A 23,833-nucleotide genomic window follows, 5' to 3' on the forward strand; every position below is an offset into this window, starting at 1 on the left:
TATCAGGAGCTGCTCGGATAAACTATGTGGATTTTTTGCATAGAGCCATTAACAAATTACCTCCATTAAATCTATGAATGTACCAGTTCTGGCCAATTCAAATAAATATCCCATTTGGGTGGGTTTCCTAAAAGGCTAGAAGGAAGAAAAAAAACTCATGTTTGTTCACTTTTATAGTGTTTGGTTGATCTGGAAATTGAATACTGCTCATTTGGAGCATTAATAAAAAAAGAAATTGTAACGGTTTCTCCAGCCTTTGTGTTGCTTTCCACAACTTCTCATTTCAAAGTCAAAGTATCTTCGCGTGGACACAGGTTCTCCCTGCACTGCCACATACTGCACTCATTCTTAAAACAGTAAGAAAAAAAAAAAAGAAGAGGAAAAGTGCCAAATGTGGTGTTCTCCGGTTTAAAAGAGAAACCAAAGCAACCCACGCTCCTCCTACCGCCTTCCATACACCGTCACAGAACCAAACCGGTTGACGAAGAACGAGTCCTCTGCGTGTCTTTGCAGGTTCCTGGCAATCTGTCTGTTCATCTCGTACTAAGCACTCATTAAGGAGCTCAGCAGATGATGGGATGAACAAATGTTTGCATGTGTAAGTCCAGAGGCCGTTGGATCCGGGTACAAAACATTTCCCCTTAACCAGCAGAGGTTGTCATCAATGTGAACCCTCAGGCATTTGGAGTTCATCTGCTGGACGCTGTGTCGATGTAGGACCGCTGGGAGGTGATCCCCCAGCTGACCTGGTATCCACCAGCTTCTCCGCTGTCTTTTTTATCTCTCTAACAGACCGAGCGTCTCAGTGTCAGAGTATTTCAGCACATTCATTTGGCTGAGAGCTGACACAGTCATTGGTGTAAAGTGGGAATGATAAAAAGGTGAACCGACGGAGCGCCAGCACTGCTGAATGCAGCGTTAGATGAGAACCGAGTTAGGTCTCACCTGCTGTGACCTGTTGGACAGGTAAGAATGATACCATTTATTGTAGAATGGATTTTCCAGAAGGTTATGTAACTGGATTGCACGAAAAGCAGAGGAGTAATCAGTCTTGCATATATTCCCTCCAGGTGTTTGGAAACCAGATGCGTAATATTCAAAATGGTATCAGCTGTCCACAGCTTTCGCTTAATAAGCAGACTGGTGTTGATCCAGGTGTGGCTCCGCCTCCATATGTAGCTCATTAATCAACCATTTTTTTCTCAGCGTCGCATAGCATTGGACATGAGAGTTGCCGTTCTAGAAATTGTTGCTCATCGAGCTTTCTTGGGAACTGGAATGATTACAGATTTTTACCAGGATGCTTAGTAGGGGTTTCCATGTTATATTGTTATAAGCTCATTTTATTGTATCGGTAAACTTGGATAATATCAACTTATAATTGTATATAAAGTATGTCTCACCGACTAAGACGTACCTTATGCTCAAGTGGTATTCGGTGGTATAATGGGAAGCTTTTAAAGTGTGCATGTTTCTCTTCAATAACTTTTTTTACACCAATTGTGCATCAACTGAATTCAGTTTTAAGTTTTAACTTTTTTCCGACTGGGAGAGAGAAAAAAGAAAGAACAACTTTCCCCCCCAAAAGATCTGAAATTTGTCAACTGGTGCATTCTTAAAATTCTCTTAAAACACTGTTGTAAAGCGGCAAAATCCTTCAGTCCTACCCCCCCCCCCCCACCCCCCCACCCCTCATTGAAGGTGAGAGAGAGTGAGTCGCAGAAACTAGCAGGATAACTCACCCCTGAGGTGACAGCTTGTCCAGCCAGCCCGCCTTGACCACTTGCTGTTTGGGAGCGCCGTAGAAGCAGGCGTACGGCGAGATATCGGGCTCCGTGCTCTCGCTCACAGGCCCTTCAGAGTTTAGAGATTCGGAGTAGATGTCACACTCCACCATGATCATGGACTCGTCTTCGGGGCGAGGGGTCGCCGAGGCAGCCGGGGCGGGGTCAGGGGTCAGGGCGGACGCTGCGTCCAGATTGGCCCGGGGCAGCAGGCTGGCACACATGTCCACGGTTGAGTAGTCATCTCCGTGTGGGACATCCGGAGCTGGAGGACACTCTTTTTCCTTGAAATGTTTTCTGTTGGAGTACATCAGGAGTTAAATCACACTGTAGAAAACTGATGCCACCTGCCTTTACCCGGGAGAAGCAGTCTTCTTTTATTGATGACCTCTTAAGCAAGCAAAGACTCTTGAGGCAGAAACTACAGTGGTGTGAAAAAGTGTTTGCCCCTCTTCCTCATTTCTTGTTCCTTTGCATGTTTGTCACACTTAAGTCTTTCGGAACATCAAACCAATTTAAACAATAGTCAAGGACAACACAAGTAAACACAAAATGCAATTTGCAAATGAAGGTGTTTATAATTAAAGGTGAAAAGGCCCTGTGTGTATACTTTAACAGGTTTAATCCAAACAAGCCAGAGAAACGGCACAGCTTCAGTACTGGACATTCGTATTGACCACGATGCAGGAAAAAGGTAAAATGAGGAAGCTGGAGCCCCAAACTCTCGGTTAAATCAGTTTAAATGGATCGGCAAGGACACGCCCCTGCAGGAGTGGGCCATTCCTCCCATACTGTCTGCGGGAGACGTGTCACAGTTAGCATTGGCTCCGAGGTTTATCCACATGTACACGCTGTCCCGAGATAACCATCGCTTGGTTTATGTGTGACGCATATGTGATGTCCTCAGTGTTAGTGAGTTATATCTGGTGTTTCCCACTAACTGATCTCTGCAGCTCCAGCATCTGTGATCTCATAACCTCTAACAGTTTGTAATAATTCATAACTGATTAGGAAATGACCTAATCGTAACACTTAAAAAAAAAAAAAAAGAAAACTACTGGTGATGCTGTCCTATATTGGTTTCAAGAATGAAAAAGAAAAGGCTGTAATAGTCAAGTCTAAACGTTTCATTTCCCCGGCTGCTTTTCAGAATAACATAATTATTGTCCTACCTGAAGCAAAGATAATTGGTATTTATACAGCCTGGAACTTTTTCATGTTAAAAAAGAAATAAATAAAAATCACAAACTTCAATGCATCTTTCATGTAAACTAGCACATCATTGTAAAGTGGAAGGAAAATGAAGCATTGTTTCAATTTTAATCGCCAAAGAATCTTAAAGCACAGGGACGCATTTGTGTCCACCTCCACAAACCCCAAAAGAAAATCCAGAGCAACAAACCTTAAGAAGCCTTAAGATGTTGTCTCATTATTTTTAAGGTTTTTTTTTTTTTGTCCTGCTGAAAGGTGAACCTCTACCTTTGTTCTTCGTCTGCAGCATTCTGTGTCTTTGCTACAATAGACCTTGCTCAAATACGTAGGTTATAAGCAGAACTCTGTAGAACTTCAGTGAAAGCTCAGGATGTGTTTCAGCTGTTCGATTCACGCGTGTTGGACCAGGGGCAGATCTAAAGAGACACGGGCCCTAGAGGACAGGAGTTTGACACTTCTGCTATAACAGGTTCTCTTTCATGCATCTTCCAATCCATTAACTCTGTGAATGCTGGGGAAAAAAAAAAAAGTAATCGCCACAACATGATGCTGCCACCATGTTTCATTGTAGGGATGGAGTCTGTGGGGTGATGGTGGCCATGTTTGTGTAGGTTTTTGATAGTCTTCATGATGCCGTTTGTTCACAAGTGTTATCTTATCTCTTAGGCTTTTAATGAACAGCTGGATTTACCCTGAGTCTAGGAAACACACCTGTGGACCGTTTGCTCTCTGGGTGGCTTCTGAAGGCGCCGTTTTCACTGGATTTTTACAAACGCGCTTCCCCATTTTCAGATTCTTATTTGTAAATTAAAAAAAAAAAAAAAAAACTGAAAGCCATCCATCTAGCATCCATTTTCTTTCACTTCACAATCATGCATTGCTTTTTTTTTTGTTGGTCTATCAGATGAGATCTCAATGAAATGGGTTGAAATCTGTGGCTGTAAAATGCAACAAAAGGAAAAAAAAAATGTAGAAAAGCTCAAAGGAGCGACAAAACGAGCGCAAGGCACTGTAATAGCATTATAACTGCAGAAGCAGGGGGAGGATGGTTTTTGCTTCTGTACAGAGCTGCAGTTTGTGTGGAAGCAGTGTGACATCCGCATACACACCTCTTTTTCTTCTCTTTCATCTTGGCCTTGAAGCCCTTCTGCAGCCCGTCTTTGGCCCCTTTTTCCTACGGACAGCAGCAGAGATTAGCACCGGACCACAAGCAGGCGTCCATCTTCCAGCGGGACACCCTTATGGAGACGGTGCCCTAAACTACGTTAACTTTAGCGGCAGGATGACGTTTCGATTAACCCCACGGGGGGCACACTAAAACGAGCGCATTTTCCACTCCGCTGTGTGTTCGTGGTGACATCATTAACCAACGCTGCAAAGGGCAGTATGGCGTGAGTGTGGCTGAAACAGCAGAGATGGTGCTGAAGATCTGAGAAACGCTGGTTCCTCTTTGCCAAGCTGCTCGTCACTCGTTCACAAGCGGGGGGGGGGCGCGATGTCTTACCGGAGCCGGGCCGGGGTTGTTGTACAGGAATACTTCTCCGTAGGGAGCGATGGGCGTCGGGATGCTTTGAAGTGGAGCTTAAAAAAAAGAAAGGAGACAGAAACAACACAAAAGGTGGCTTTGTCAAAGAGGTGGAACTTAGAAAAAAAAAAAAAAAAAAAAGGGAAAAGAAACACGGTGTGAAGGCCTAAAACGAGGGGCTTGAAAAGCGAGCAGCTTAACCGGATTGTTCCGGTTGAATTTCAAATCACTTAGATGTTTTAGCGCTCTTTCATTTAACCAAGTCATTTATCTGAGTAAACGTCTCAGCCCTTGATCCACGCAGGCACAAACCAATTAAATCCCCCCCCCCCCTCCCCTTTATGCCTCTGCGTGCCCATCTCTCTGCCTCGGCCCTCTTCTGCTCGCTAATGGGAGCGTGATCCTCCTCGGACCGTCTGAAACGAACAGATTCACTGCCAAGACTGCTTTCTCTCCTCTTTTGTTCCTGCAGGAACCGTGGTCGGCGGAAAGCGAGGACGAGAGAGAGAGAGAGAGAGAGAGAGAGAGAGAGAGAGAGAGAGAGAGAGAGAGAGAGAGAGACAGAGAGAGACTCAAACCAGACACTATTAGTCTGGAGACCCGGAGCTACAGCGTGTAGGCCGCTTCTTGTCACTGTGAAAAATGACACTACACCCTCCCGAGGATAGTGAGGGCTCGAAGTTGTCGCCACAGGGCCAGACACGCACACCCAGAGACGTCGGTGGACGGACAGATACGCTTTCAGACTTTACAAAAGATTGAGACACCCTCGGACACTTAAAGATGCCTCGAGACAAACGAAGACATAAAAAGGGTGGCGAGCTAAATGAAAGACCGACACATAAACGTTGGTTTATTTAGCACCTCGCAGAGACTGGTTTGTTTTGTTCCTTTTTTTTTTTTTTTTTTTTTTTTTTTTTTTACACAATTACAGAAGGGCAGAAAGGGCATGTACTCAGTTTTGTAAGTTGAATGAAGAGGTCAAAATTCTTGATGATGGACTGCACTCCAACACTGCAGCCCTCTCCACGGACGAGCCTGGTGGGCAGATAGCGACCATCAATCACCTTCTATCGGCCGACCTTCAAGCCACTCATGGGTCTCTCCGAGGGCCCCAGCAGACGCCACTGCACTCTATTGCTGTCCGTTTTTGTTTTTTTTTTTCTCTCTCAGAGGCTTTGTGTCTGCCATGTGCCTTTTGTTTCTCTCGGAGGCTCCTTTATCTGCTTCTGACCAGACTTTCTTGAGCCGCAGCCTGGGCGACCTCGACGCCATCGTCAGGCTCGGGGTTAGCGAGGAGATGAGCTGAATTAAGGCGACGCAGGTCACGTTGTAATTAACGCTTGTTTTTGATGCTCCGTGCCCTGTGAGGAAGTCACAAATTTAGTTGAACTATTTATATTTATTAGAAGTTAGAGGAAAACACCACCAGAAGAGTGAAAGGAGGCGTCGAGTCAGCGCACATTACTGTTTTACGTCAACTGTAACTTAACATGTTGTTAACTGCACCAGTGTTATAGCTGCCGTCCCACTGTTTGATATCTTTCTCTTCCAGCGTATTTAAAAACTGTATTGGGTAGATTTTGTGGAACATAAAGTCCTCTGAATAGGGCAGGTTTACTGGCATCAAGGCTGTGAAATTCACAGTGTTCTGCTGCATTTGGATGGAGTAAGTTAGTTTTGCTGTGAAGTCAGTCTCGCTTTAGTTCCGTTTCCATAAAAGGATCGGTTCATATTTTTAGATGGCAGAATAGCTTCTGTCTATTCCACCTTTCATCTGTGGTCATGACTGAAAGATCGATATCAGTCATCCGGAGGTGGCTCGGACTGGAGCCACTGCACCGAAAGGAAAGTTACTATGTTTGTGACATATTTTTAGGTGTCGACTAGGTTTAAAAATTTACTTTCTTGAATTAAACATTGGCAAACAGAGATTTTTTTGATTGATGCTGATCAATTTGTTTTGATATCTTTTATTTATTTATTTTATTCTTTTTACTTATTTGTTAGATTATCTAACAAAAGAACTGCCAATAAACAACAGGAATGGCATCTTAATATGTCCGGGTTCAATTAAACCACACACGTTGAGCCATGAATTTGCAACTTCAGTTGTCGATAATGAAATGTTCTTGAATGAAAAAACTGAAGAACAAGATATACAAGTAGGGGTAATCTAGTACAGCCTTAATTTCCAAACTATTTATATTTAACACTACAACCTCCATCAGCACAATATTGGTCTTGAAAAAATTATAATAAAAAGGACCTGGTCAAAATCAAAATCAGGCAGTTATACCAAAAAAAAACAACGGCAATAAGCATTGCCCAGCAAAGGCCTTTCTGGTGCCTCTATAGTAGTAAACCAATAAAAACTAGAACTAAACAGCAAGAACCTTTATTCCAGTCATCCATTATACTTTTTTTGTTTGATTTGATGAGCTTTTCAGCTTTCCATTAAATTGAGGGGTTTTTTTTTCCCTTTAGCTCAACTTACCAAGTTGAGCTAAAGGGAATTTAGCTCAACTTGAATTTTGAGTATCATCGAATATCTCATAAAAAAAATAGTGTTGACAATGACGTGATACAGAGCAACTGGAATTCAAATTTCATCACTCTGCCCTAAAAAGTCAAATTTCCCATCATCCCTGGGCTAAACACTGAGTATTGATTTCTTGGAAACTTTCAGCGCAAAAGTGCAACACACAAACTTCAAATACTCCTGAAACTAATGAGACATTTTTTTTTAGATTTACAACCTTGTTTTCACCAGTCCTGCGGCGGGGCTGGTGAAAATCTGAAAAGATGGGATGAAATGATTTTGATGGAGTGAAATCAGGAAGGCAAGTCTCATTTTCTTGTGCATTTCACATGCTATGATTGATTAAAAGGGTAACAGCTACTCAAAATACTCTTTTAGAAAGAAACACTAATACGGCTAAATGCTAGCAGCATTGAAAATAGCCAATTTCCTTTCTAAACCCTGGAAAACAGGGGTGTATGATAATTTGCTTACCAATATGTTTGCACCATGGTCATACCCATTTAACAAATAATAATAATAAAATAAAAAAAACATTCTTCGGATTTAGGGCATTTGCAGAAAACTGCCTTAACTAAGCTGTAAGTGTAGAGACATTTGGGACTTTGTACTGTGCTACTTATATCCATGGACTTATGTTGGACTGTAGGGCATCAGGGCTACTGAAGAAACACAGACACAGAAAATGCATACATAGCTGGAGAGGTGAGGAAGGACAAGATGTAAAAATTAAATACCTGCAAGCCTCCAGCGACTTGTTTTGACTGAAACACCGCACTTTTTTTTTTTTTTTAAAGTATCCTGAACCTCATCGTGGAATAAACTCTTCAAATGTGCTCCACAAGAATCATATGTCAAATAACGTCTTTCTTGCCTCCTCTATGATGTGAAGGGGAATTTATACTTGCTAGTCGAGACTGTAGCTCCCCGTGTCCCTGCTCTGGGACCCGCTTGGCTTCTTCTGCTCCTCAGTCTCTCGCAGCCTGTTTTGCATCCATCTCGTCCTCGGTTCTCCCAACCCACTCCACTGTCTCGCCTTTCTGTCTATTCTCACTGCCTATTTTGTTCCACATGGACAAAAGTTGGCAAAACAAGGCCTGCCAAGAGACTACAGAGTTATGACAAAAGCTCCCAATAACAAGGAGGCAGTGCGTGTGTGTGGGGGAGTGGGGGGAAGGAGTGGGGGGAGGGAGGGCGAAGGGGTCCAAGGGCAGATTAGGTTGAAGAATTACAAGAATAGTGACAAATATCGCTAAATAATGCCGCATAAAGGTTGCCATGTTTAAAGCGGTTCTGCCACAGGATCCTGCAGTGGAAAAGCATCGTCTGCTCTGTGGAGACCAGTGCTTCCCCGACAGGGGATTGCTAAGTAAGCCGGATAAATTCAGCACGGAACAGACTCAAAAACATACGTGCACCCGTCGTACTACAAGCCTATGTTTTGCTACCAAAGTTAAAACAACTTCTAAAAAACTTTGGAGAGCTGTGCGACAGGAATACATACTAAGGTCTCCCCGAGGAAGAAGATATGAGAGAGCATGTGCCCGGCGAGATGAGCGCTTGGAACCGGGGTGCCGGCTTCTCCCGCGACACAGCCTCCGAACACCCGCCCCCCCGCTCTACCCTCGTCTCTTCTCCCCCCGCTTTCATTCGGGCAAACAACAGCACCGCTGACTCCGCTGCTGTATGAAATATTCATAGCAGGAGATAAAGGGGATGTAGCCGAAAGTCTGTGTATACCTTTCTGTATGCCGTCTGCACCAGTGGGACGCTCTGAGCCGGTTAGGTGTTCGGGGCTGGTTGTTTTTGTGCTCCTGAGGAGGAAGCAGAATCAGTGGATTAGAACCAGCGGTGCAGCACGTGGGGAAAATAGTTAACACCATGTAAGCATAAAGACCTTCAGAGCTGTGGAAAGTTTCACAATTTAAAAAAAGGTCCAAATAAAGCATAGATTGAAGGGCATTCATTTCTGTGGAATACTTTTTTCTTTTTTTTTTGCCTCTGGTTCTCTGGCAGCCTATGTCTGAAAGCAATAAAGAAAATGGATTTCTTTCTACTTTAATGTTCTTTTTTAAAGTTTCATTTAAAAAAAATAGACAGACTTATTATTTTTTTTTGCTTTTGTAAGTCCCACTTAGGCCTAGTCAAAGCCTGGACTTAACTCCGATTGAGATAGTGTGTTATCACCTTAAACCGGCAGCTTATTGTCAAGAATCCTCCAATGTGGCTTAATCAAAACAATTCTTCTTAAGCCCCAATCCTGGGGGGCTGGGAGGACAAAGACAGGAGGGTAAAAACTCCTCCAAAGGGATTTAAAACACCGTCACTGCTAGGCATAGCAAATACTTGACGGCAATCGCCGATACCAAGGGTCGCACAACAAGCAATTAGGTTTGTGAGTATATAACGTTTATACGTCGCACCAGGTTGTTTTTCTCTCTTAAAAAAAAGTAAATCATTTAAAAAGGTAGAGTTTGTTTACCCAGGTTATTTTTGTCTGATGTGAAAGGGGACATATGCAGAATCCACTTTCTTGGCCCTTAACTACATTTTGTTGTGTACCTGGCATCTATAGAAATGCAGAAGGTTAGAAAATAGTCTGTCCAGGTCGTGTGTGGATGTCGTTATATTCTGTTTGGGTCATGTTTTGTAATTCGTTCAGTTTTCTCTGTTCTCTAATAGTTGTTGTTTTTTAACAGGTACATCAGACTATTTGTTGTGGAGCTCCTAAACAAGGTTATGGACTCCAGGCTTACCAATTTCTCAAATCCGAAATTTTTTAGTCCAAGCTGAAGGAGGCCATTATCTACAAACTCATCTTCAAAAGTCAAAATGTTCGGTTGTTCGTTACAACGGCCTCCAGCACACCACAAAGATGGCCAATTGGGATGGATTGGACTGCTCAGTGACCTGGAGGAGGGCTGATTTGAAGGGCCTCCTTTAGATTTAAAGAGACGGAGCCAAAATTAGTTGCTCTCAGATGCACCTCAGAACAGGGGTAAAAAAGGGTTCAGACCAAACAATTACAGTTCCACTTTATATAGCCTACAACGGAATAATTTCATTATGAAAAGGAAGAACTGAAAAAATCAGGTTAAGTTACATCCCCTTTAAACTTTGATGAGCTGAAACATATAACTGTTACAAAAAAATAAGAAATCTTGCAGGGGGGCAAATACAGTTTCACACATTGGTTTGTAACAATAGCTTTGCATTTTGGAAAAACTGCATGTTGAATCATAAACAACCAAAGAAAGACAAACACAAAGAAAACTGACAATTTCTTTTGTTACTCTCAGCTGTTCTACACTTGATTTTGTTGCCGATTTCCTAATGCACTTGGCTTTCCTTTTACAATGACCAAACTTGACCTTCAAATGTTTGTCTAACATCTAGACTGCAAGGTATCCTTGGCCTGTAGCAGCAAAAAAAAAAACTCCAATTTCTACCACTATGACCACCATTCATTTGAGGTGTATGCATTGGCATGCCATCTCTGGCTTTGCTAATGGCCACACATGTTCCAGTGTTTTTTCGGGGGCGGTTATTTGTAAAGCCAAGCTGGAAAGAGACGGCAGTAAAAGAAATAAATACTATAGTTTCACAGTTTTTTACACAGTACTTATTCCTACATCTGAAAACACATACTGCTTTTTAAATATGTAGAAACGCACATCTATCAATTCATCTAAACCATCTATTTTTTGTTTTGTTTTTTTATGCATAGACCTTGGCAAAAATACAGAATAAAACCCTTCCCATCTTGGGAAGACTTCTACTATCTATCTTTTGTTATTCTGATTTTTCTAAGGTAACACAGATGTACCAATGCTGAGGTTTGCTACTTTACAGACCTACCCCTGTAGCGTTACTGTGGTTTCCACACCATGACTGATTGTTGTTGTCATGGTTGGAAATAACCAAACACCTGAATGGGGGTGTTAAAAGTACAACAGAAAGTATAGAAAGGTTTAGAGGCTTTGTATTTATCACTTCTTAAAATTGATGTACAAAAAGTACTCCACTGGTAAGCTTTCAACCAAATTTACAAGATCTTTATGCAAAGATTCAAGTTATAAAATACATTTTTACTACAAGTATATATATATATATATATATATATATATTTATTATTTTTTTTTTTTTTTTTTTTTTTTTTTTTTTTTTTTTTTTTGTCTGCTTGGATCAATGTATACCTAAAGCTAGATTCAGGATTATGGTGTCTAAGTCTGATGAAGAAACTGCATCCCAAATCCTAGAAGACTTGACAATTTCTTTAAAGAGAGAGAATATAAACACAAACTTGAATTTGTTTTAAATGTTTGCCTGCACTGGCTTGGCTTTCAAACTTCTAGCCTGTAGTGTGTTCTGACACCAATAACCAGCTGATGCCTACTAAGCTATGCCGTCATCATTACCGACATTAACAGCGTTCATGACAATACATGCAAATCAACCAGTCGTTTTCTTGCTGTACCATTATAAAACTTTAAAATCTAAATTACCAACGGAGGCCTCTAGAGTCTGACACATTGCTCCTGGTTCACACGCAGTGCAACTGCTGCTTTTGAGTGGTCAGCAGCAGGAAAAGTCATTGTGGTTTCAGTCTGCTCACAGCTGCACACAATGCCGTTTTGAGGTGCTTAAATGACGGGCTAAATCTGAGTTCTCTGGCCGTAAGTCATTATCAAAGTTGTAATGTGAAGATGAGCCTGGGTAAAAATATAAAAATTTCAAAGATTTTTTTATATACTGGGGCATAAATTAAAAACAAGAATGCCTAGCATACTATGCATGACAGAAAACGCTTTTATTTAAAAAGACAAATACAACAACAACTACTCCTACTGCTGCTAAAATTTCATACCAGCTATTAAAATTCTGATAAAAGTTTTATACATATTGTCTTTTTGATACATTTTTTTTATTATAGGTTTGCAGAGACCAAAGCAAAAATAAAAACAACCCTACAGGAAATGCAACAGCATTTTTCAAATTTCAGTTTTACAGAATATTGCATCTTTCTGCTTGATCTGATCTTTAGAGAGCAACACAAGCTGGTTAAGCCTATTTTACCTGAGCCATTCCCTCAGGTAGCCAATAGGGATTGAGATAGGGTCTTGAACATCTTATCACTATGTTTTATGTATTGCATTGACGATAAAAAGCACTGGTTAGTTTTGTGGTCCGGGAATCTAACTGATAACGGTTACGTTTTATTTTTAGGCCTGATAGGCCATCGCCCTACTAATGTGAGGTTTGGTACTGTAACTATGCTGCTAGAAAATTACACAGTAATTGCATTCAATCATATTTTGAGCATACGTTAATGCTCTTAAGGAACAAACACTGGCAAAACAGTTCTTTCCCAAATACCATGTTTTTGGCGATTGCACACAAAGGCATACTATGCAACATTTTTCAGTTAATTAATGTGTTCCATACCGTTTTGGATGATTAAATGAGTCATTTCAGGTCGAAAAAAGGTTTTCTCGGCCGCCCTGGGGGTCTGTGGGGGAAATACCGCACTTGCAATTGCAAGAGCTTACGGCCCGCACACACAGAAGTCTCGCTTTACGGTGAGAACTGTGTTTTTGCCCTACCATTCACTATATGCACGCGCGAAAGCAACAACAAAGAACCGCATGTTAACGTCAAATAAACATGCAAGCATATCGAGTTTTATTATTATTGTTATCATTATTATTATTATTATTATTTATTTATTTTTTTTTTTTATGTTGGCGAGACGCTACCGCGGCGAGGCGGCGATGGCGGCTGCGGCTTGGCGAGGCGGTAGCGTCTCGCCAACATAAAAAAAAAAATAATAATAATAATAATAATAATAATAATAATAATAACAATAAAACTGGCGAGGCGGCGGCGGCGGCGGCGGCGGCGGCGGCGGCGGGCGCGGCCGGCCGCCTCGCCAAGATAGCGCTGCGGGAAGCTTGATGTTCATACCTTCACTGTGTTAGTCATTGTTTGTACTGCCGTTTTTTCCACTTTTCGTTGCGTTCGCCTGTCTGCTAAGCTCAAAACAACCGCGCCTGGCTTGACGGAGAATCCAGAACAGCTGAGCATATTTACGACAGTGCACTTTTACTTTCGCCCTCTGGGGGGAGCCTCGCTGGAAAATCAACCCCGGTTGCATAGTATACCTTTAAAAAAGGGATTGTCAGGATCCCAAATTCTTATCAGGATTGGGTTTATAAATGATGGTAATAATAAATGATGGTCCCAAACGGCTTGCCTGTAGCTTACAGACATGTTACTCGTAGCTTAATTTTAAAACAGCGTTACTGATAGGTGGCGCTCTTTTAGTTCCACACTATTAAAGGCATACTATGCAACATTTTTCAGTTAATTAATATGTTCCATACCGTTTTGGATGATTAAATGAGTCATTTCAGGTTGAACTAAGGTTTTCTCGGCTGCCCTGGTGGTCTGTGGGGGAAATACCGCACTTGCAATTGCAGGAGCAGTCGGCCCGCAATCACAGGCTCAGTAGTCTCGTGTGCATCGCGAGAGTCGGTCTTGCTTTACGGCGAGAACTGCTACACGCCCGCAGTGAAAGGTGTGCTCGTTGGTAGCGCAGTGGTGATATTTGTGCAGTTATCATGGCGGAACCAGCGAGAAAACAGCGAAAGCCCATGTTGGAGCAGGCAAGAAAGAGGAAAAGGGCTCTGGACAGAGAGAGGAGTCGTACACGGGTGAACATCGGGCAAGCTTTTTCAGAATGGCGAGAGCTAAAAGAAAAAAAAGGCTGCCAGGCTGACTCGGACCTCGCGTTTCTGCTGATGCGATTGTAAGTAACATTGTAGGGTTTCCCTCACGCTCAGCGGTGCAAAGTTTGTCTCCCCCCCCCCCCCCCCGGCTCCGCAGGTCGTCCCAAATTCCTAGGGGAAACACTGCATTGGAATGGTTTCTCTCTCTCTGTGTGCATGTTCATACTTTCACTGTGTTAGTCATTGTTTGTACTGCCGTTTTTTCAACTTTTGTATTCGTTGTGTTTGCCTGTCTGCTAAGCTCAAAACAACCGCGCCTGGCTTGACGGAGAAACAAGAACAGCTGAGCATATTTATGACAGCGCACTTTTACTTTCGCCCTCTGGGGGGAGCCTCGCTGGAAAATCAACCCCGGTTGCATAGTATACCTTTAAAGCACACACAGCATGTTTTTCATAACTTCAGTACGCAACTTCACAAAAACATGTGGGGGAGGGGCAACACTTTCTGAGCTGGGTTACAGCAGATTAATGCATCTGTGCACATTTCATTATTAAATAAATTTTTACAATGGGTGGGATTTCTTATCTGGCCTGATAGAACCATGGGGAGTTCTGCCAAATAGACAGGAATGCTATCTAGACGACACTAAACTAATTAATGCTGCAGTTGTAATGTTTTTTTTTAACCCTACTGAGAAAATATATACACTGAGATACTCAAACACATTTTAGAAAATTCATGTGAGGGGTGTGACTAACTGCTACAGTAAGTCTATAGAAAGAGGATTAAGCCATTTCAGCCTTATAACTGAATTGTATGTTAAAGCAATTCAAGTTAAAAAGCCTTACCTGTCTATAGGTGGCGGAGCAGTTTCAATGGGGATCTCTGGAACAGGTCGGTGCCTTAATCGGTAGGAGCGGGTGAGTCGAGGCCCTTCTGGCTGCGCCTCGTAAATCGAGTTTTCGACCATTTCAACATCAAAATCCTCTTGGTCTTCAAGTAGCACCGGTAGAAGGATATCGGTAGCAGAGGACACGGAGTCATAGCTGGAATGACACGGCTCTTCTGAAGAAACTTCCCAATCGGAGGGTATTTCTGAGGTGGAGAGAGATTCGTCGCTGCTGCTCAACAGCGTGGAGGTAGGAACACAGGTACGGGAGGACACGGACGTCTGCACGAGTTGGAGGTCACGTGGAGCCGGCACAGGTGGAACGGCACGTCGACAGTCTGTAAAGTCCTCAGGGTCTGGTCCGAGTCCTGCTCCTGCAGGCAAACTCTGACTACCTTCCAAATTATACTCCTTATTCTCCTTCGTTTGGTTGTGCTGATAGGACTCCCCCCTGATTCTGTCCTTGAGGAAGACATGTCTGGGGTACAGCGGTGGCTTCCTTTGATCTCCACCGCTCTGCTGAACCTTCTGCTCACTCTCGCCCTTCTCTCCACCCTGGTGCTTCAACCCTAGTGCCTCCAAGCTCCGAAGGATGCGTTTACGGTGGCCGGTGGGCACCACTTGAAGTTCCAGGAGTCGCTCATCTGTGAGTCCCCTGCAGTCTTCCACAAACTCATAACCGGCCTCCTGGAAAAAAGAGATGTACTGCGACAAGCGGAGGGTTGACAGCCACTCCTCGATATCGTATCTGGGCTCTGGAAGCTCCAACATGGTGCTCTAGTCCCGCATCTGGTGCTTTAATAAGACATGGAGGAGACCATCTTCACACTGTGGAGACAAAAAAAAAAAAAGGAAACATTAACAGATGGGCGAAACAAAAACTTTTTGCTGCATCCTTTTTTTTTTTTTTAAATGAAAACAAAGCTGGAGTTACTACAAAGAGAAGGTTCCCTAAAAGTGGGAGCGCTCCTATGCAGCAGTGTCATTATGAGAGTAACATTTCAGTATTTGATTTCATCAATGAAAAGCGATATTTTATTATTTAATGGGACATTTAATAGTACATTTCACTGTAGATGTATCACAACAGATTAACGTCAGGCGAGCGTCATGAGTGCCAGACAGACATATAGCCAAAGATCACATGCTCTGCTTGTCCCATTTCCATCAGAAAAACGATACAGGAACATTAAATCAATTACAAATAGACTTAAAAAAATATTCTTTCCCAAAGCTGTGTACGCAATTGTCCCCTGCTAAAAATCAACTAAACTCTTTAGTTCCATGAATTCTGGATCAATTAAGAATTATTAAAACTGTCTTCGCTTGTACAATTGATAATGTGCAGAATGTATAGACACATTATTAAGCTGGTTTTCCAGGTTATACAATTTCATCCTTTTGAGCTTTCACCCTTAAATCGGTTTTGTAAACCTTTGCATCTCTTTGAAAACCTAAGGCAAGGTGGGCAATATGTAGGTTTTACCAAAAAAAAATAAAAATACCTTCCTCAACATCTTTTATTTCATTTTGCATTTAGGGAGACAAAAAAAAAAAGACTAGTCGTCTGGATATCTGGTAAAACAGACAATGTAATTCACCTAGAAGTTCACGCAATAAATTATTTGTTAGGGCTGTTGATATACCATGGTTTTAACAATTGTCAAAAACCCTTAAAATGTTCACACAGCTATAAAACTGAAATGGTAAATGGGCCTCATTTCTATAATGCTTTTTTAGTGCTACAGACCACAAACAGCACTTCACCCTATAGCCATATTCACACAATCACACCAACGCCCATACACAGACCGGTAGGCAACTTGGGCTTAAGTGTCTTGCCCAGGGGCACATCAGTAGATGTGCCACCGGGCACCCATAATAAGCGGTTCATTTTTATTTTAGTTTTGTTTTTTCAGTTAAATTTGGTAGGTTTGCAATGAAGACAAGAAGATCATGTTATGCAAAAAGGAACGTGGCATGATTACGTAAGGCTATCATACTGAGAGAAAAATCCCATTTGCCTCGTCAAACTTTTAGGAAAAGAACAGAATGTCTCAGTTCTTGCTTCTCGCCTTCTCAAGTTGTATTCGGGCAAACCAAAGCTTTAAAAAACATGCTACATCTCAAATCTTTTTATAGGGTTTTATGGAGTGTCAAAGTTAGTTTCACACTTGGGTTAAACTTGAAGAAGCTGTCACAAGAAAAAGGGTCAGAACATCACCAACTCCCACCACAGTTGAGTATGTCATAGACACAGGGTAAACTGTTTTTTTTATTTTTTTCCCCAGTTTTTTTTTTTTTGCTATAGCTCAGTTTTTTTGTGTGTTTTTCTCTTACCAGATATCCATATTTTCAAGTCATGTTCAGTATTATGCAACCGTGATAAATAAAGCCAAGTCAGAGTAAAGTATGGTAAGCAAACCAGGCCTAAATTTACAACACCTCTGGAGGAAAGCAGCAGGAAATAGCAACAGCTCTGATGAAACGGCAGCCGACATCAAAACTTGAACCTCGTCGGAATCAAGGGCCAAGGTTTTTTTTTTTTTTCTTCCTTCTTTGTTGTGACCTTTAACACCGTAAACTTAAAAAAAAAAAAAATCCAAAACAACAGTAGAGCAGAAGTGTCATTATCTGGCTTTTACACACATACACTTGAAACTCGCAGGAAGATGTATAAACACCGGCCTAATAAAGCGTCCACTTCTCTTTTAGGCTACAGCGCTGACGCTCACAGAGGACCCGAAGCCGTACTTCTGCTTTCAAGAAACGATCTTCAGGCGTGCATGGGTTCACTTTAAAGGTCTCAGTCAACAGAAACCGGCTTCCAGTTAATTTATGACGGCAAGGGACGCGCGTCCCCCATCTTAAAAGCATATTACCATCACAGACGCAGGCGCAATAAGAGCTTCGAGCGACTGCATGAGTCCTAATAAGCTGGATTCAACTCTTATAGGCGTTGGGTCCAGCCTGGTGTTGCAGCAGCGTTCACAGCGAGGGAACACACCAAGCCCTCTTTCTTAGCACTTTACACAGCCACCTACACACAGCATACCACAACAAACCACAAACATTAATAAAGATCAGGCAGAAGGCTTTTTTATCTGCAGCTACGCTCACTTGCACTCAAACCCACAGATCAAATGCAGAGAGGGAGAAAAAGAGAACTTCATCAGCTAGATTTGCACACACTGCGGGTATGAAGACATGGTTAGCAGAAATGGAATATGCAACTTAAAAAAAAAAAAAAAAACACCCAACAGGATTTATGTGGCTGCTTCCATAAAGCAAGCTACTGTACTGCACAAAAAAAACGATTTCTTCTATTTTTTGCCTGACAAATGTCACAATATTTGATACACTGATGTACTTATCTGCACCATCGTATGGCCCATCCCTCGATGCACTGCATCCTGCTTCTACATGTACTTGCACTATTCATACTGTCTTATACATAAGTTGTCTTTACAAATAAAATTTTCTCCTTTGTTTTGGCTCGCTGCTACATTGCTGACAGCTGACGAAAAGCTTTATCGTTTCTCTTTTGTGTTCCGTTTTCACTCAGAGGCTTGCAATGAAATTTCGCTCAAATATACATTGCGACTGTGCAGTTGAATGTTAATGAAGTCTAAGTGTCATCATCATTAAATGTTTCAGAGCTCAAACATATTTCGATGGACAAAAACATCCAGAGCCAATGGGAAAAAGTTTTTTTAATGACTTTTTTTTTTTTTATCTACTCCAACCAACCTGGTCCTCTCTGAACAAGTAATGGCTCCCTAAACCTCTTGGCTGAAACGACTGCCATCAAGCGTTTGCGATAACTCGCTATGAGGGATTTACATCACTGCGGGGAAACGTTTCAACCAGTCATCTTAGCAGAATTGTTTTCATTCTGCCACATTGGAAGATTTTTGCATGACTAGCCTGCTTAAGGTCACACCACAGCATGTCAGTCGCATTCAAGCCCAGACTTGGACTAGGTCACTCCAAAATCTTTATTTATTTAAATTTTTGCAGGGATTCAGAAGTAAACTTGTGCGTTTTAGATCAGCGTTCTGCAGCACAACCCAGCCATGGCTGGTTGTGCTGCAAACTCACGGCTGGACTGACTTTATCTGATATTTTTGTCGTCACGCTACCATGTTAGATGTACCGCACCCAATTTTCTTTCCCCAAGACAATATATGTCGCGTTGCTTTTGGTTGCTTTAACGAGTAGTTCACTGAACGGACGAAACTAGTGTGTGTAATTCTGAATTTGGGCTCGACACTTACTGTTAACGTCTGCTGTTGTAGAATAGGGTTTTACTGTTGTGTATTGATCTTATTTTCTGACAAAAAAAAAAAATGTCTAGTCCGTCAAAACAAAATGCTCATACATTTTTCCCTCGTTTGAAATACAATGAAAATGTACAGAACCGAGATGTTTGACTACCATTCCACCCTTAATGAAAACTGAACTTAACTGAGGCAAGTGAGGCCTGAAGATGTGCTTTTAGTGGTTTTTAGTGACTTAGAAATGACCTTTTAACCCTCCAGATCGGTAAATTTCAATTACTTTGTTTCTCATCCGTTTCTTGATTTATCTCTTGCTTATTTTGAGAGCATATTGCCTGCTTCAGGAAGCCAAGCTGAAGTAGGCTATGGGAAGCTATGAAGTCGCTGACTTCAGGGGAAAAAAAATTAAAATAAAAAAAATCTGCCAAGTCATTCACCCGTCCTCATCAGCAACGCTACATCGACCCAGCAGCATTAAAATCCCTGTGGGTGCAGATCAGAGACACTTCGACTTGGTGACTCCACACCTCTGCTCTTGTGAAGAGAGCACAGCAGTGTCGGATGAGAAGAGCAAACCTCCCTCCTTCCCTCTCACCCTGAAACCTTTCTACAGATGGACAATAGAGAGCGCATTGACTGCATCCCTGTCTGGTCAGGGGCCTGTAATGCCTCAGCCTGGAAATGTGTTAAGGACAGCGGAAAGAATCACCAGGACAACACTTCCCTCCATCCATGACACTGCTCGCAGACGCTGCCTGACCAGGGCTTGGACAACCATAAAAGACCCCTCCCACTACCATGATGGACTGTTCACCCTGACTGCCCTCTGGCAAGAAGTGCAACAGCTTCAAATGCCGAACAACCAGAATCCACAACAGCTTCATTCCACACAGCATAAGCCTGCTGATCTCCCAATAATCGCTCCCTACCCACGAACAATCCCTTTACATGGTCACTGTGAACTCTGCATTAACATACGGTCCATCCACTGTTGCAGTGCAACCTGCTGCTACAAATATTAGCACAATTTAGATTGTCTGTCCTAACTTTTCTGTACATATAAAATGTCTATTTAGTTACTGCTACATTCCTGACAATTTATATTGTTTTGTCTCCTGTTTTTACTCGACGCCTTGCAACGAATGGACATTGTGAATGTGCTGCTCAACAGCAAAGTCCAAGTCTATGGCTGCATCCGAAAGGGTAGAGTTTTTAAGGACTCTTCAGCCAGAGCGGAAGTGTGTCAGCGTTCGCCATAAGTGCTGTCCGAATACTGCAATCAGTAAGGAAGGGAGTAGGGAAAGGAGCCTTTATGCTTATGATCATAGCTCCTTTAGCAAAGGACATTCACGACGTCGCTCCAATCCTTTGTGTGACATGACGTATAAGCACAGTTCACCTCATGGAAATTAACGAGAATGTCCAGCGAGAAGAGACCACGCACTTTGTAGTTCTTTTTCGGATGGATGTAGGCCCGTATTTGACTCGCATCGTCTTCCGTCGCGTACCGACGTACGAGTTAAAGGCTGTCCAAAAATCGGCACAGCAGTCCGAAGCTTCTTTCTTCCCCATAATAGAGTTTTTACTGCTGACCTTATGAAAGGTCAAGGAACAGGAGCTATGATTAGAACATTTGGGATGCATTCGCTGTCTATATTTACTACATGCTGTCAGACGGGTCGGAATTCTTGATTCTTGTGAGAAGCAAAATTCAGGGCCGGTGCGACTAGCAAAACTGAAGCATGACCTTCAAATAAATGGGTTCATCGCAGGGAATTTGTGGCTTTACAAAGCGGAGGAGTAGCTTTTTCCACACAAGAACAGACTTGATTCCATTTTGTTTTTTTAAAAAGCATAATTTAAAATGTACGTTCTGTATGTACTCCGCCAACCCCTTTTATGGCTTCAAACTCTGTTTGGGGATCTGAAACATTAAAACAGTGACAAAGAAGAAGAAAGTTTTAGAAACCCTAGAGGTGTGAGTGTACGTTCTGCCCATTGGGCAGCAGCTATGCATGTTTTACCCCCCTTACTGTAAGATACTGCTGTACGGTTCAATCACTGCCTAATGAGTCACACAGTAGGCTATGCACGCCCATGCATGCACACCAACAAAAAAAAAAACGCCACAATAGGCTACTTTCTGTGCATCCCTTTGAACAAAGTCCAAGTTGTGCCCTCTTCCTTGTTTGAGAGTGTATGCTTCACCAACAAGCTCAGGCGCGCTGAAACACTGAAAACTTCTCAACATGATGTTCCTGATATTTCATTCTGCTTAAAACTCCAGTTGAAGTGATGATTAATAGTATTGGTAGATCTGGATGTGCGCTCACGTTCTTTAATGGAAGTATTTTATTTTTTTTGTTGTTGTCTGTGTGTTTGTTTTTCCTTGTATTTCGCACCGCACATGTGGCGGCGCAGAGCTGCGTTTTCACTTAGGAATAAACGGGTTTACATCAGAAATAGTACGTAAGTGTCACCGAAAATAAATAAGTAAAAAATATAACGCACTCTGGTTCATAATTTGTACTCTGCTTCGATTTTGACGCGTACGTAAGAAAAATAAATGTTTCCTAATTCAGGTGGCGTATTAAGCCCGATGTTTATTCGGTTAGGGGGAGGAATAAAAAGCGCAACAGTCGTGGACGTTTGTGTGCGGGGTTCGTAGAGCTTACCTGCAGCCTCGAGACAGGAGGGAAACTTCCGGCATTTTAATCCGCACACCTTTACTTCCCTCGCGTCTTTTTTCTAATAACGCCGCTGTGAATTTCAGCCGAGCGTTATAAAGTCACTCGGCTGTTTCCGCCGTTGGGTAAAAAATGAGCGCCACGCCCACCAGGGAACTGCTCCCCCTTAACTTCTAATAATACATAAGAAGAGAGAAAAAAATGCCTGTCGTGTTTTGAGCTGTCAAGCTGTCAAGAGCGTGTGTTTCCGACGCAACACAGACACAAGGACACGGTGTTATTAAAGAAAATCATGAGCTCTCTGTCGTTGTGCACATTGTGGAGGAATGCGTAAAGTTTTCCTGGGTATGCTGGCGTGCCCCTGCTTGATCCTGATGCTCCAGGATACGGATTCAGCGCGGGCAGGAATGCGGCTGTCTACACGTTTCGCTGAAGCCTTATGTGTTATTTTGATTCAGTAGAGCTATAAAAAATTATTATCAGTTAAAATACAGCTATTTCCGATGTAGACCCTACACGTTTATTGTTGGATGTGTAAAACATCTGAACTAAATCCATCTTTTATTTCTCACACTGAAAATTGTCATTGCTTGTATTTCATATTATAGGCTAGGCGAGGCACCAGGGCCGGCCCAAGCCTCAACAGGGCCCTAAGCGAGATTTGTTTTTTTTTTTTTTTTTTTTTTTTTTTTTTTTTTTTTATAATTTGCATTTTAATTATTTTTTTATGGGGGGGAGGGGGTATTTCTGCCAATAATATGGCTCTGCTAGCAAGTGTCAAACATGGTGGTGTTTTAATTATTGTTATTGCAATTGTTGTTAGCCAACACTTTGTTTCAAGGCTAAGACAGCAAACATATATAGGGCCAACTTAATTAAGGATAAAGCTCAGTTTTACACAACTAAAAGAATATTAGCATGCATGTTTGGCTGTTTAACTGGAACATTAAAGGTCACTAGCAAGCTAATTATCTAATAACAGTGACACAAATATCTTTGATACACATTCCCAACACATACAATCATACTTTTATCTTGGCTTTTTTCTCTTCTTCCTCTTTCTTTCCTCTGCCTCTGAAGGATAAGTCCTTTTTTATAGCATTGTCTTGCCTACGTGTCTTCCACCTGTGCTTCGCCAGCATGGATGTGCATTGCGCAGCGAGAAGCTCATGTTGCCACTAGCGGGCCCCCAAGACCTACATGAACTCTACATAATCAAATATATATATTGTAAAAAAAAAAAAAAAAAAAAAAAAAAAAGCACAATTCTTTCATTAAAATGCATGTTTTTGTCAGTATGATCATGTAGAGATCATTATGAAGGCAAAAACATATATTGTTTAATTTACTTTTGGAGGGCCTCTGGTGGCCTTCAAGGACTAAGCAGCCGCTTGCACTAAGGCCTTTGGCCGGCCCCGCTAGCCACTCTTCAAAATGGGAAAGACAACAGAACGCACTATTTATCAGGAAATTGCTATAGAAAAAAGCTTGTTTCAACAGAGAAATCAAAAATGGTCAAAATCACACAACTCAGGTTAGATTTATTGAGAAATCGGAAGCCTGAATCAGCTGAGAAAACTGAAAGCAGCACGGTTGTGTTTCAGATACTATTCAACGTATTGTGGTTTTAACACCAACACGTTTTACTCCTCTGCTCTCTTTGTGTCGTTGGACAATACGCAAGCTTCTCTTTTCTTTCTTCTGTGTTCTTCGTTTTGTCCCTGCTCTTTTCGCTTTTTCTTTCTGCTTTACTTCTTTGGCAACGTTACAGCGCCACCCGCTGGCGTGGCATAGATATTACAATGCCTGGAATGCAGCCTGCGTGCAATACAGCCTGAGCCGGCTGGCCCTTTCAAATCCTTGACTCCATATTCTGAAAAGGCAGAACAGTAAAACCTTTTGAAAAGTTATATTGCAGCAAAAAAAAATGGTAAGAATAAAACACTTTGATATTATTTCATTGTGTTTTGCAATGTATATGGTGCATAACTGCTTTAGTGTCAACAGGCCACTAAGACTATAGATTACAAATTTGTTTAGCAAAGTTGATGACTGATAGTCGCTTTACTTCTGCAATGTGAGCTTGTTTTGTTTTACCTGTGTTTTCCCTTCGTCTCCTATTACTAACCCGCCGCCAGCTTGTGCAAATAGATGTGCTGATTTGTGTCTCTTTTGTCCCAACT

At 42.0% G+C, this 23,833-nt stretch overlaps 1 protein-coding gene across 1 annotated transcript in view; it reads right to left on the reverse strand.

Moving 5' to 3' along the window:
• LOC118556524 (arf-GAP with Rho-GAP domain, ANK repeat and PH domain-containing protein 2-like) overlaps nt 1–21,908 on the reverse strand; it is a gene marked incomplete at its 3' end in the record, with an annotated part of 79,998 nt that extends 58,090 nt beyond the window's left edge. Inside the window, 6 exon segments of the mRNA XM_036146387.1 lie at nt 1,743–2,081; nt 4,106–4,170; nt 4,501–4,577; nt 8,804–8,877; nt 14,643–15,511; nt 21,639–21,908. Of these exon segments, the coding sequence (XP_036002280.1) occupies nt 1,743–2,081; nt 4,106–4,170; nt 4,501–4,577; nt 8,804–8,877; nt 14,643–15,454 (1,367 nt within the window).
• Between the last annotated feature and the right edge of the window lie 1,925 nt (nt 21,909–23,833).

The sequence above is a fragment of the Fundulus heteroclitus genome, chromosome 14, assembly GCF_011125445.2.
Source record: "Fundulus heteroclitus isolate FHET01 chromosome 14, MU-UCD_Fhet_4.1, whole genome shotgun sequence".
NCBI lineage: Eukaryota > Metazoa > Chordata > Actinopteri > Cyprinodontiformes > Fundulidae > Fundulus > Fundulus heteroclitus.